Here is a 15156-nt window from a genome sequence, read left to right on the forward strand (position 1 = left end):
TCACTCAATCCCTTGCCTCTCATCTGAGAGAGACATGGGATTTATGGTGGTTGTGTGATGTAGACCATTTAGTGGGACATTGTGAAATGAATCATCAGTTTCAGTTTTAGGCCAATGAAAAAGCAAATTAAAGACAAAGACTCCCTCTGCCTCTCACAAAGAGGTGAGATAAAGATGGAGTATCAGATTCCACCAAGTTTCCTGGTCACTCATTACTTTATTTAAGGCAGATGTGTATTTATTAGTAATAGTATTTGCTACTAGCACTCCTTCCACCTTGCTATTAAAAAAAACTAGTTTTGATCAGTACTTTCCTCTACCAGGAACCAAAGATGCAAAAATAATCTCCACCAAAACACAATGAAACATACATCTCTTCCTTATCACTCAAAAAGCTTCATAAGTAGAAAGCCATAATATCCTATCCCACAACATTTAATTAAGCCTTGAGTCTTTGAAGAGTAAAATGAGCAGACGAGAACTTAAATCATTCCAGTAAGATGTTTATCACACTTCCTCGCTATACTAGCAACAAACCCTAAACACAGGAAGCACTCAAACCAATACCTGGCCAAATCATAAACATGAAGACAGGAGCAGCTCTTGTCTAAGAGAACAACATAATTCTCTTGCATCTTGGACTGTAAACCTTCTGGGGGAGAGATCACACCTTGCCTGTAAAGAACCATTTATTTATGCAGTGCCATAAACCTATCAGTGTAGCAATCTTACAAATAACAGTTTCCATTCTCCAAACAGCATGAAGTGTGACTTGCCGAGAAACCAAGACAACTGTTCCCTCCTTAATTAACCAACAGAAGTATTAGAGAATTCAGGAGCCTGGAAACAGACAGATTGATTTTTTGAAGTAGGAAGAACTACCACTTGTTATACAAAAAAATATATAAAGCTATACACAAAAACAGTATATCTAAAAGTGTCTTTTACTATTATTAGCTTCATCCTTGCAATACATCCCTACAATGAATTGTATGGTATGTTCAACTTAGATTGTAAGTTCCTTGAAGGATGGCTAGACCTCTCGTTCTGCTTGTGAATAATTGTACTATTTCTTTCAACCCAAAAAACCCCACTGAAATAAAATATACTACACAATTATTCTTCAAACCTAAGAATCACACAGAAAGGAAATCTTCCCATTTCTGCAGACAAAGACAATAATTGAGCCTCCAGTCTACTAAGAGTGGTAGGCCTGACCTATTAAATGTATCCAGTTAGTATCTAAGGACATACCGTATTTTTCGCTCCATAAGACGCACTTTTTTTCTCCTCAAAAGTAAGGGGAAATGTCTGTGCGTCTTATGGAGCGAATGTGTGGTCCCGAGTGCAGGGGCGAAAAGCGGATCCTGCGGCACGGAGGAGGGAAGGCTGCAGAGAGGAGGCTGCTGGGGTTTCTGTATCAGGTCTGTCCCGCGGCCTGCTGCTTCCCCGCTTGTCGCCTAGCAACTGGCAGCTCCCTGACGGGGGGGGGGTGCCAGGTCGCGGCAGCTCCCTGACCTCGGGCGTGTGTGTGTGTGTGTGTGTTGCGCGCGCGCGCGCCGGGTCGCGGGGCTCCCTGACCCTGGGGCGGGAGGGGGGAGGGGCACGCCCTGGGCTGCCGGGTCGCGGCGGTGGCTCCCTGACCCGGGGGCGGGGGAGGGGGTGCGGGTCCGCGGCGGCTCCCTGACCCCGGCGGGGGGGCGCGCCTGGGCTGCCAGTCGCGCCGGCTCCCTGACCCGCGGGAATGCCGGGTCGCGCGGCGGCTCCCTGACCCAGGGGGGGGGGGGGGGTGCCGGTCGCGGCGGCTCCCTGACCCCGGGGCGGGGGGACCCCTAGACTGCGGTCGCGGCGGCTCCTGACCCCGGGGGGTGCCGCGCGGCGGCGCGCTCCCTGACCCCGCGGGGGGGCACGCCCTGGGCTCCAGGTCGCGGCGGTGGCTCCCTGACCCCGGGGGCGGGTGGGGGTGCCGGGTCGCGGCGGCTCCCTGACCCGGGCGGGGGGCGCGCCCCGGCTGCGGCAGCGGCTCCCTGACCCCGGGGGGGCCGGGTCGGCGGCGGCGGCTTCCTGACCCCAGGGCAGGGGGGCGCCCTGGGCTGCGGCGGCTGGCTCCCTGACCCCGCGGCGGGGGGCTTGCCCGGGCTGCCGGGTCGCGGCGGTGGCTCCGTGCACCCCGGAGGGCGGGTCGCGGCAGCTCCTGACCCGGGCGGGGGGGCGCGCCTGGGCTGCCGGCCGCGGTAGTGGTCCCTGACCCTGGCGGGCGCGCCCTGGGCTGCGGTGGCGGCGCACGGACCCGAGGAACACTTGGGCTGCGAGCAGCTGCTGCTGCGGCTGGCAGCTCAGCCCCCCAGCAACAGCGTTTGCAACCATCAAAAAATTGAGGGGCGCCATTTGGCACCCCCAAATCTTGGCGCCTAGGCAACCGCCTAGTTGGCCTAAATGGTTGCACCGGCCCTGGTCTCGCTGGACAGCAGGGCTTCCTTTACCTTACCGGTACTCCTTCAAGGTAAAAAATGCTACTTCGGGTACTTGCTGAGCCTGCCGATTAGTGGAGTTGGCTGAGCATCCTTTCCTCACTGTACACTGCGGCACGCGCTGATCCCCGCTAAATATCCCTTTGATGTCCATCTAATAGGACTGTTGACTGAAAGGTCCAAAATCTGATCACCATGAACAACCCCAGACATGAGAAAACCCATTACACGTTTGTTGTCTTGCTCGTGCCAGATTGGCACCAAATGCCACCCATGTAATTTCAAAAAGGAAACATTCCAAAAGAAGTGATTCAAGAGGTTGTTTTACATGTTTCATGAGAAGAGTGATGGAGGACCAAAAATGGAATGAGAGTAGGAATTGAAAAAGTGTGGTCCAACGCCTGGAAGGCTCTGAAAACAAACTGCTTATTATACTGACCAGTAGAGCACATATTAGCGAAACTACAAAAAATGGCTTTAAAGAAGTGAAGACTCATCTAGCTGTAATTCCTGGAGGCTTACCAGCCAGTTGCAACCTCACGACCCGTTTCCACAACCAAACCATTTAAGGTCTTGAATGAGAGAAGAGTGAACAAATGGATGCTGGCCGGTAATCATGATCTGACACTCACTGGACGAATAAGAGCCCACTATCACCAAGTTTGTGAATGGTAAACCACTCATGGGCACTCAGTGAAGGAGGAAATCCGTTGTACAGTCATTCAAAAATGGCATTAGCAATGCTTTGGATGGAAAACGAAGATAGTACTTATATGAAGATAGCGAAGAAGTGATGGTCAGTGATTGTGAGCAAACGAGCTTCATATATTCTGACTCTAGCACTGATGATGTTCTTGGGTTCACAGAAGACAAAACGAGTAACTCGGATACGTAAAGTCTCTCTTCATTTGTTAATGACAGTGATGATGGTTCTTAATGCCACTGTTGACTGCTGTTCACTTTACACGGTTGTATTATTATTCTGATATACCGGTAGTTTATTAAATGGTTTAGTACAACATTTGATTCAGAATATTTTTTTTCTTGTTTTCCTCCTCTAAAAACTACCGGTAGGTGCGTCTTATGGTCAGGTGCGTCTTATGGAGCGAAAAATACGGGTAAATCAACTTATTTGCCTTTTTAGCACTAACACTGTTATGATCAAACATACCCATCAGAATCTGCAAAAAACCTCAGTGGATGTTGAGCTGTCTGGACAAATGCAGATCTTCTGACAAAGCTCTGAATTTGACTATCTGCTGTTGATTCCACCCATTAGCCACACCCCTCTTTCCAATCATTCTACCTATAGGTTTTTAGACAGTCCTAATTTTCTTGTTGTTCCCTAATACACATAAGAACTGTGGATGTTATCACTCCCCTATTAATAGTAAAAGTTATATTTAGAATGAAATTAGAGCCTAATATTTTAGGCTCTATACATAATATGTTCATGTTGGTATTTTGGAGTGACAAGTCCAACTATTAAAAAAACCAAAATCTAAAGAGTTGGTCTTTTCCTTAAAAAAAAGGTTTCAACAAACCTGGACAAAAGCCATCAATTCCTGTGGCGATGCAGAAGTAATGCTAGTTGTGTATCGATTACTGCACTGTAATAAGTTACTAAGGGATGCTGCTGAAGCGAAGTGTACCTGCAAAATTTTAAAGGCACTTAAGATTTGTTTCTAGAGAAACAAAGTATTCTGGCAAAGAAGTAGAAACATTGTGTTAAGCTTTATTAAAAGCATCTACATATTTCAAAAGCAACAAATCAAAATTTGAATAGATCAATTGCCACTAAGGTCTCAAACTAGTATAATAAAATCCATGGTCACACACTGTGAAGACACAGTGGCTGACAGGCAGCACCTTGTACTGATAAAGTTTATTTCCTGCACAGAAGCATGAGTATCTGATGAGTATCTGAACACTATGTGGAAGCAGGCTGCTCTTAAGTCAAAAGCCCTGAACAAGTCTAGCATTGAAAGATTAGCGATGGAGGTCAAAAACAGTATATGGAATTTGAAAGTCCTGGTTCATTGTTTAACTTTGTTTGATCTATACAATGGAAGAAAGGCTATCCTTCAATATATGGAAGTGTCTGGAGTTAAAGCCATTTTTCCCTTCTTCTGATGTGAATTTCTTCCATACTCCCTTACTCAAGAAAATCCCCCCTCAGCAGTGGATCGTGAGGGTCTCTTAGAAGGGATAGAGAAGGAGAGTTTGGTAGCACTATAAATTGGAATTGAATGGTATCACCAATCTCTTAGCCATGGCATGCCCAATGGGAACCCCCAAATGGAGGGAAAGGCACACAAGCTGAAGACTGAGGGATATTAAGGTATTGCACCACAAAGTGTGCTTCAATAATCTAGTCAAAGTAACAAAAGGTACCATTAATTGTGTTCGGATCCTTGTCTGAAAGAAAGGCTTGCAGCCTTCTTGCAAAGTGCAGAGGAAAAACACACTCAGGTAATGCTCACTGAACATCAAGGAGCATATGAGAATCCAGCATGACACCCATTTGCCCTTTGCACCTACGTACCAGGTTACAAACCTAAGTAACAAATGGCAGGCACTCCCTCAGTTTGGAGAAATGATTTCAGGCACTAGGTAAGTCATTCAGCCACATCATACAGGTCTGTGAGACTGAGTTTTAAATCAATGTCGTTAAAGAAGTCATTAAGCCTACATCTTCTCACAAACCTTTCTAATTAGCCTCACACTCTGAGCAGATGAGACAAAACAGAGTCCTGAATGAAAGAATCTATTGGACAAGTGCTCACTTACTCAGGTCTATCCTCTATGATCTTAGAAAGCAAATCAAAGTCCCTTTTAATTCGACTAGGGTATCGAAAGCAGCATTTAATTGAATAAGGCATGCCACGGGGGCGGCAGATGGTCTTTTCTTAAAATCACTTGTACCGTAAGATTATATAACTGGATGTGATAGTTTCCCTCTCCTGCTATTCAAACAGCAATTTCCTCTTTAGCTACAGAAGATTCAATGATAACTGGATTTAGGCATTTGGAGAAGAAAAAAAATGAAGACTGCATCAGGAGCTCCCTATGAGGACAAACAGAATAGTCAGTGAAAAGTTAGCAGTGATCAGGTAAAGTGTGTGGGAACATCAGTGTCAATGTCTAACTCAACAATAAGATAAGCCAACAAAACTAGGAGAAAGTAAAAGCAGATAAACAGACGTTTATCCAAAGAGGGCTTCTGGTTCTCACTGCACGTAAGATGATAAGGGTTTTGAAACACTATCTGATCTGTCTTGTTTAAATATACGAAATAAACATTTTTACAAAGGAATACATTTCTGCCTAAGCTAGAAATTAATTCTAATGAGTCTTGTGGGTGACACAAGTAATGCAGTAATTGTGCAAAGTGGTGTAAAAGTCAGTGGTCAGTCATGATTATCAGAGCAGGGGACATGAGGTGATAACTTGACTTAAATTTAAAATCTGTAGTTACAGTAACTCCTTGCTTAACATTGTAGTTATGCTCCAGAAAAATGCTACTTTAAGTGAAACTATGTTAAGCGAATCCAATTTCCCCATAAGAATTAATGTAAATGGGGGGATTAGGTTCCAGGGAAATTTTTTTCTCCAGACAATAGACGGATAGATTAGATTAGATATACACAGTACAAGTTGTAAACAAACATTTTAATACTGTACACAGCAATGATGCTTGTGAAGCTTGGCTGAGTGGTAAAGTCAGAGGGTGGGATATTTCCCAGGGAATGCCTTACTGCTAAATGATAAACTCAGCTGAGCTCTCAAGGGTTAACACATTGTTGTTAATGTAGCCTCACACTCTAAAAGGCAGCACAAATGGAGGGAGGAAGGACAGCATGGCAGAGAGAGACAGACACACACACTCACACTGTGTGTGAGAGAGAGAGAGAGATGTGCATTGCCCCTTTAAGTACAATGACTCCACTCTAAGTACACTGCCTTTTTAAGTAGATCAGCAAGTTGAGACAGCTGCTGCTGCCAGCTAGCCCCCTCCATCCTAACCCCTGTTGTGTCCTCCACCCCCACACTCTATGAAAATGGGGTAAAGCAGCAAGGGGGCAGGAGAAGGGGGGAGGGGGACACCCTGACATTAGCACCTCTCTTCTCCCCCCACCCCTTTGCACAGCAAGCAGGAGGCTCCTGGGAGCTGCTCCAAGGCAGAGGACAGGAGCAGCACACAGAAGTAGGGGGGAGGGACAGCTGACCTGCCTGGCAATTGATAGCCTGCTGGGCGCCTGCCCCACAGGGAACTTAGGGGAGCTGATGGGGAGCTGCCCGTCCACCCTGGTTCCAAGCCCCCACCACTAGCTCCAATGGGTTGCTCTTTCTGCAAGCAGTGGACAAAGCAGGCAGCTGCCAAACAATGTTATAAGGGAGAACTGTGCAACTTTAAACAAGCATATTCTCCATTTGATCAGCAACATAATGAAACAACTTTAACCAAGATGACTTAAGCGAGAAGTTACTGTACTTTATTACCAAGATGCAGTTCCTGTTTATAATAAAAATGTAAGCAAATGTACTGGTCTATTTAAATGCAATTTTAGATTTGTTTTGCTATGAAAACAAGCTTTAGCCAAGCTTCCAAGGCTCCTTCAACCCAACAAGAATTAGTTATCTTGCGGCCACAAAGGACAATGCTATTCTAGCTACATCATAATCTTTATCCCCTTCCTACCCTACCTTGCACAAAAAACATGTGTCCCTTAAAAAGGCCGGGAAGACAGCCTTACAGCTACAAGATGACAGCCACCTGTGTCCTAACAAGAACATAACAGTAGATAGATCTGCTAAACAGGTGCTGTTGAATGCAACATGAAGGCAGAAAAAAAAAGCCAACAAATAAGTGTTGCATCTTCGGGACTGGCATAATTGGCAATTTCCAGTTTTGTTGCTTCATAGTAGATGATACAGTGTATATGGTCCAAGGATCCTACTAAGATAAGAAATATGATGTGACTATTTCTAAAACTAGAATCAGCAAAGACTGAACAAGAAACATCTTGATGGTTCCACAATCCAGAATCCACTACTTCAGTTTAGAATATTACACAGAAGGCTGCATAAATGTACAATTTTAAATACTTTATCACCAAACTCTTAAGATGTAAACATACCAATTTATACTAAGTTTAATTAGGTGTCACGAATTTAGTTTCACAGCATTTTCTGTACCAAGTTTGATATCAGTTCAGTCATTCTGGTAACTATGTTGAGAACATAATGATCTATTTTGATCACTAAACATGCAGTAAGAGCCCAGAGAAGTAGTATCATAAACACAAGCTGCCCCCTTATGCCTGCGCCATCTCTGACAAACTACAGCTTTAGAAACTTTTTTCATAATTGACACAATATTAGTAAAATATAACCATGCTCTACCTAGCAAGACTATCATGGGTAGGAGTATCTATGTGGCCATTCTTAGCAGTTCTAAAACTTTTTCTGTGTAGTCCTCCAGCAAGGCTGTACTGACTAGAGCCAGGACCACACTGCAACCCCCACCAACAACAAGACATTACCGAGATGCTGCTGATTAAGGCACATCACCAATCTAGTTCACAGCTATATTTGTAGTATGGACTGGTGATTAGAAGTATTTCCATTAGTTGGCAACTATGCTTCAAGTGCCACTTTCAAGCCGGATGCAACAAACAACATAAAATAAACGGATAAAGTTGAAAATACTCTAAAAAGAAACACAGCAACAGCCAGACCATTCTTAGGTACATGGTATGTATGTTGCAAACCCATTTCTTTCCAAGAGCTCATTTCAAGTGGGACAAAGCTTAGAGCTCTTTTTAGGATCCTTCATAAGAGCGGCAAAATTAGCATGGTAACCCTGCTAAGGTTAGCCTGCAGACTATTTAATCTATATGCTTCTGAAGTCCACACAACAACTGACTAAAAGGGTGCAGGAGAAAGGTGTCTAGGATTTTTTTTTTTACTGAAAACATCTGTCTGATAGGTGTCAGTGCCACAGAGAGTTAGTGTTGGGCTACTGAAGTTTATTTGATGATAATTCAATAGGATAACAAGTATTTTAATCCAAGAACCAATTAAGATACTTCAAACGCACGCATCCCTGGACATGTGAGGTCCTCTCCAGTCCTGTGATTTTATGTAACAAGGTCACCTAGTCCAGTCACCTGCACTCATGGCAGGACTAAGTATTACCTAGATCAGCAGTTCTCAAACTTGGGCCATCGCTTGTTTAGGGAAAGCCCCTGGCAGGCCGTTCCTGTTTGTTTACCTGCCGCGTCCGCAGGTTTAGCTAATCACAGCTCCCACTGGCTGAGATTCGCAGCTCCAGGCCAATGGGGGCTGAGGGAAGGATGGCCAGCACATCCCTGGGCCCGCGCCGCTTCCCACAAGCCCCCATTGGCCTAGAGCAGCAAATCGCGGCCAGTGGGAGCTGTGATCGGCCAAACCTGCGAACACGGCAGGTAAACAAACCGGCCTGGCCCACCAGGGGCTTTCCCTGAACAAGCGACGGCCCAAGTTTGAGAACCACTGATCTAGACCATCCCTGACAGGTGTTTGTCTGACCTGCACTTAAAATTTCCAATGGTGGAGATTCCACAACTTCCCTAGGAAATTTCTTGCAGTGCTTAACCACCTTGACAGTTAGGAAGTTTTTCCTAATGTGTGTGAGGCTAATTTTCATTTCAGTAGTTAGATTTTTTTAAAACATTTACAATTTAGTTGTATTTCACCACTTAGGCTGCTTTTTTAGAACATGCACTTCATTCACTCTGGACAATTAAAAATATAAGCACGCAGTTTCACTTACTGGTTCTCCCACATTAACACAATGCTAGTAGATACCCAGAGTGTTCCTCAATAATGGAAGAATCTGACGGTGAATCTATATGAAGACTTTTTAGACAGTTCATCTAGTATCTCTGCAATTCCACCAGTACTAGCACCAGTGACAATGCAGACTACACAAGCATTTTACCATACTATCTAAGCTTGATTCAAGAAGGATCAGAGGATACTGTAAAAACACCTATGCACTGTCTACACTAGCATTTTTACAGGTGCTAGTACCAGTGGTAGACAAACAGTACAAGAGGTCCTAGTGTGTGCAAAGAGCAGATGTATAAGTTAAGATTCTCTAAAGGAACATAAAGGAACAGATATACAATTATTTTATACTGAAATACTGAAATAATACTGAATTATTTTCCAGCAACTTCATCTGAACACAAGATCTTTTTAAGCTATATTTGCCTTTAAACCATAAAGATTTTAATCTCTGAACTACATCCTAATTTCTCTTCATTTACTAATCTCACTCTTCACTAATACATTTAGATAATTAAATCTTGAAACTGACCACTTCAGGGCTGTACTTGGCCAAAAAGGGGACAATGGCAAAGTTATTTCTAAATGATATTTTACTTATATGGCACATTCTGAATTTATGACAGTTGTATCTATTATAAAATCATAGAATTGTAGGACTGTAAGAGACCTCAAGAGGTCATCTAGTCCAGTCACTTGCACTCAAGGATGGACTAAGTATTATCTAGACCATCCCTGACAAGCGTTTGGAGATTTTTAAAAGCATGTTAGGCAATGACGGAAATTCCACTACCTCCCTAGGCAATTTATTCCAGTGATTAACTACCCTGACAGTTAGGAAGTTTTTCTTAATGTCCAACCTAAACTGCTCATGCTGCAATTTAAGCCCACTATGCTTCGTGTCCTACCTCAGAGGTTAAGGACATCAATTTTTCTCCCTCCTCCTTGTAACAACCTTGTACGTAGTTGAAAACTTATGTCCTCTCTCAGTCTTCTCTTCCCCAAACTAAACAAACTCAACTTTTTCAGTCTTCCCTGATAGATCATGTTTTCTAGACAATTAGTCATTTTCATTGCTTTTCATCACAGAGAAGTTATCAAAGCCACAGAATCAGTGCCAGTGTGTACCTGTATGGGGAGCAGTACCAAAGGACCAGGAATGTGCACATGTGGAAGAAAAACTGCAAGGAGACAGGGAAACTGAGGAGCACAGATACTTAACCAGAAGCTAGGTCTTCTTTCAGTCTATTTAGTCCCACTTAGCCCACACTCATCCCACCCCTGAGGAGGATTCTGCAGTACAGAGTACCGGCAGCCATTGTGCAGGGCACACCTGTGATTGGATCAGGTAGTGACTGACATGAGACTAGCTGCCATTCAGGCAGCATATTCCCCCCATCAGACACCAGGGTCACCAAACAGGCCACAACCTGAAGCAGCATTTTGAGGAGGAGGGGTGTGGAGAAGATTGGGACCAAGTGTTATGAAGAGAAAGGAGTACTGAGCTCTTCAGCAGCCCCCCCAAACCCTACTGAATGGAACAGACCCACACTTCCGGGTGTGCAGAGTCCGATCTACACACTCCCTCCCCCACAGGTATTCACAATCTCCCCCTCCATAAACACACACACGTACATACAGGGGATGGGTGTTTGCGCCACCCCACACAGGGTAGTGGTATTCAGGGCCCCGCCTCCATAAACACACACATTCCCCCCCAGGGACGGCTGTACCACCCCGTGCTGCACCCGCCGCGTCGGGCTCCAGGGACCCGCCCACTCAGGCGAGGCGAGCGCGGCTGGCGGGCCAGGCCCAAACGGCTCCTCACCGTGTGCTCGTGCTCGTCGGCCCGGGCCCGCAACAGCAGCAGCGCCGCGGACGCCGCGCACAGCAGCAGCCTGGGCAGCTCCATCCTTCCCGCCGGCCTCCTCCGCGTCACCACTGCAAGCACCAGGCTACCCCCGAGCCGCCCTCGCTCTGCCCGGCCCGGACCCGGACCAGACCCAGCCGCTGCCAACGAGACGCTGCTTCCGCTGCCCCGGCCACGTCATCCGGCCGCACACCGGAAGCGCTGCGCCTACGGTGGCTAACGGGAGCCAAGCGTGAGCGCGCGCGGCACCAGCGGCCTGCGCGGAACGCCCCCCGCGCGAGTCTCCTCCTCGCGGCCCCCGAGGCAGCGCGCTGTGGGCACCGAGGGAGGGGCTGCCCCGTTCGCGTGGGTGGAGCCATTGGGGGAGCGGGAGGCATTGGGGGTGACAAAGCGGGAGGTTGGCAGTGCCTCTGGTTACCCTATAAAGACAACAGGAGCAGCTGCTTTGACCTGATCTGGCTGGCTGCGATATAGCTGCAGGTATAGGTCCTGGCAATGGGGAGCAGCCCGCCTAGGGTGACCAGCTGTCCCGATTTTGGGGTCTTTTTCTTATATAGGCTCCTATTACCCCCCACCCCATCCCGATTTTTCACACTTGCTGTATGGTCACAGTCTGCCAGGCATGCTGGCCCCACAGTTATGGGAGTGGGGCCCTTGGAGTAGTGTCCATCCCCATTCCCAGCCCAAGCAGTTCCTTGGGGATGGGTAAGCCTGCCAGCCACACTCTGGCTCTCACTATCCTTGGTTACTACTGCAGGGTGACCCCAAAACACTTCCAGCCTCAGATTTCCCACCCCCAAAAATTGTTTTCTGTGCATTGGGGCACAGTTGGCAATTTCCTCAACTGTCCCCTTGTTCTTGTGTTGAGAGAAAGGAAGAACATCATTGTTTTATACTTTTATCAGGTTCCGTGTTACTCACCTTCTTTCTAATTATCAGAGGGGTAGCCGTGTTAGTCTGAATCTGTGAAAGCAGCAGAGAATCCTGTGGCACCTTATAGACTAACAGACGTTTTGGATCATGAGCTTTCGTGGGTGAATACCCACTTCATCTGACGAAGTGGGTATTCACCCACGACCAAAACGTCTGTTAGTCTATAAGGTGCCACAGGATTCTCTGCTGCTTTCACTTCTTTCTAAGGTAATCAGTCAATCTCTTCAGTCTCCCTCATGAGTGTTTTCCATGCCTCTAGTTATTGCCATTACCTTTCTCTGCACCCTCTCAAATTCTGCATGATCATTTATGAGCTGGGATGACCAGAACTGCACACACACAGTTGAAGGTATAGTCTTGTGTTATATTATGACCTTTTCCATAATATTTGCTATCTCATTACTGTTGAATCCTAACATCTGGTATGATGATTTTTTTTTAACTGCAGCTGCACACTAAGCCAAAATTTTTGTTGAGCTGTCAGTAATGACAACACAATCACTTCATGTGATAAGATATGTGTAAACTATTTTTCCTTCTATTGTGCATAACTTTGCATTTATCAGTTCTGAATTTCATCAGCCAGATGTTGCCCATGCATGTAGGTTGGTTAAGTCCCTCTGAAATTCTTCAGTCTTCTGTGGACTTTCCTACCAGAAAGTTAGGGTTTTTTTTAAGCTTTTGGAGTTTATTAAAAATGATGGGAAATATCACAAAGAACTTTAGTGACTAGCGGAAATTAAGGTAGAAAGAGTGTGGGCTAAGACAGTCCAGCTAAACAAAGTGTACTTTATAAACATAATTCTGCACTTTGATAAACCCCAAAACATTACGTTAACTGTATATTTCCTGCAAGTCTATCTAAGCCAAGTCCTAAGGCAAATCTAAATGTGGACAAGTGTGACAGTCTGTACCTCAGAGGAAAGCCCTGCACCCCCAGGTTCATCCTTATCATATAATTGTGTGGTATCCAATGCAAAGTTTGTCATATCGCGTGTCTTTTGAAAGCTCATGATGCGCTGAGCATTATTGTTACAGTAATGTTATAGGTTGTAATTTCATATATATAGTTATGAGGCTGAAAATGTGTCCTCGTGGCTTAAAACAAGCCCAGGCAAAACTCTTCAGGAGCAGAGGGACATTTCACACCTCATCAGGGCATGTATGGGACAAACCCAGCCCAACCTGACAGGAACAAAAGACACTGACCTAGGCAGAAACAAAGGATCTGTTGGACTCTCAAGTGAGGCACCCCACTTCCCTTGGTCAGTTTGGAACTGTGATGAGGTAATGCTCACCTGACTCTGAAGAGTGAGGGCAAAGCCAAGAGAGAAGAAAGAACAAGATAAAAAGGAAGACATGTTTGCCATGCTCTCTCTCTTCCACCTCCATCTATAGACACCACCGCCAACCGACTAAAGTGGTTATCAATGGGGAAAGTCTGGCTGAAGGGCAATCAGCCAACCTGTGGTGAGAAGCATATAAGTTTTAAGGGCACTTTGTTTGTGCTTAGATTTTACGTGATTATAAGTGAATCTTTTGTAGTTAATAAATTTGTTTGTTTATTCTACCTGAAGCAGTGCATTTGCTTTGAAGTGTGTCAGAGGCTCCTCTTGGGATAACAAGCCTGGTATATATACATTTCTTTGTTAGATTGACAAACTCGTGTAAGCTTGCAGCGTCCAGTAGGCATAACCGAACACTGCAAGATGGAGGTTCCTAGAGTTGTGTCTGGGACCATAGATATTGGCTAGTGTCATTCAGTTGCACAATCCAAGCAGCAGCTGGCCAAAAGTGCTCACTCATGTAGCTGGGAGCAGCTTACATGCCAAAGGCTATGCATGAACAGCCCAGGAGTGGGTGTTCTCACAGCAGAGCAAGATGAGGTTGGCTCCCAAAGTCAAGGATTTGAGTAATCTAGCAGATCACCTGTCCAATTAACACCAGGGGAAGGTCACAACAGGACAGTAAGCAATCAGATTATAAATATTCCATTTCCTAGTCAAGGACCTTCTGTTAGGTTTCTGTGCAGCACAGAGTAAAAAATACAATTAAAAAAACACCCAAAGGCTATCGAGAACCCAGCTCATGACTCCCAATTCTTGTGCTGCAGTTACTGGATCAACATTCTCTGCACCAATTAGTGACCGAAGATCCTTTCCACTGCCAATTCAGTTCAGCTTGGAGATTGGAATCCATTGTGGGGTGTTTAATTCTGCACTAGCTGAAAGAAAACTCCAGTTGGGGTTGCTAGGAGTACTTTCAAGCTGCTAACCAGGCATGTCCTTGTTCACATCCAAACTACTCTCAGTGGAAAATTTATTTTGAAGTAGTTTAGGACCATGGCACAAGGGGAGGACAATATTAATTTCAAAGCTAAACACAAAAGCCAATATAGGACAGAGTTGGCACCCTACCAAAGCACGGTTCTTGGAGATAAAAGATGCCCAGGAAGTCACTTTGTCAAACAAGGCAGGCATGTTTACACAAACGTGTGTGTGAAAAGTTCACACACAGAGCTATTAAAGGAGGGGTCCTTCTCCTGCTGCTTGTCCTAATCATGAGTACAAAGCCCTGCTCACACTGTGTATTGCTGAGGGTGGGGTATGGCAATACCCAATCCTCTCCCCATAATAACCTACAGAGACCCATTAAAGTCTTTTAAGCATAACATTCACTTTGGGGAGGGAAGATCGGAGACCTGTGGGGGCGTTCTTCCAGCAGCTCCATTTGTTACCAACTAAGCATATGTTGTTAAGTGGCCGATAGACTATTCCAAAGTACTATTATGACAGTAAAGCAATTTTGTTTATTAGCCCATAAAACTGAAAATCTAGTAGTTAAAAATTACCATTTAAAGTGCTGCAAAGTGGTGGCCACAAGCACTGGCAACTAAACATGACCATTTTCTCTTTCGAGAAGAAAACCCTTAATTTCCAGGGATTACCTGCTACCATCACAGACTCAGTGCAGCTCAAGAACGAGGGAACCGTGGGGTTCCAAAGAATGACAAAGCCAGGTATGCAAGATGCAGAAATCCGGTGCAAG

At 45.4% G+C, this 15156-nt stretch overlaps 1 protein-coding gene across 1 annotated transcript in view; it reads right to left on the reverse strand.

Moving 5' to 3' along the window:
• Window positions 1-11437, reverse strand: part of TM9SF3 (transmembrane 9 superfamily member 3) — an 84669-nt gene extending 73232 nt beyond the window's left edge. The window contains exon 1 of the mRNA XM_032778204.2: window positions 11134-11437. Coding sequence (XP_032634095.1) covers window positions 11134-11217 — 84 coding nt within the window. The 5' untranslated portion in view covers window positions 11218-11437. The remainder of the gene's footprint in view (window positions 1-11133) is intronic.
• Between the last annotated feature and the right edge of the window lie 3719 nt (window positions 11438-15156).

This window comes from Chelonoidis abingdonii, chromosome 16 (genome assembly GCF_003597395.2).
Source record: "Chelonoidis abingdonii isolate Lonesome George chromosome 16, CheloAbing_2.0, whole genome shotgun sequence".
Classification (NCBI taxonomy): Eukaryota; Metazoa; Chordata; order Testudines; family Testudinidae; genus Chelonoidis; species Chelonoidis abingdonii.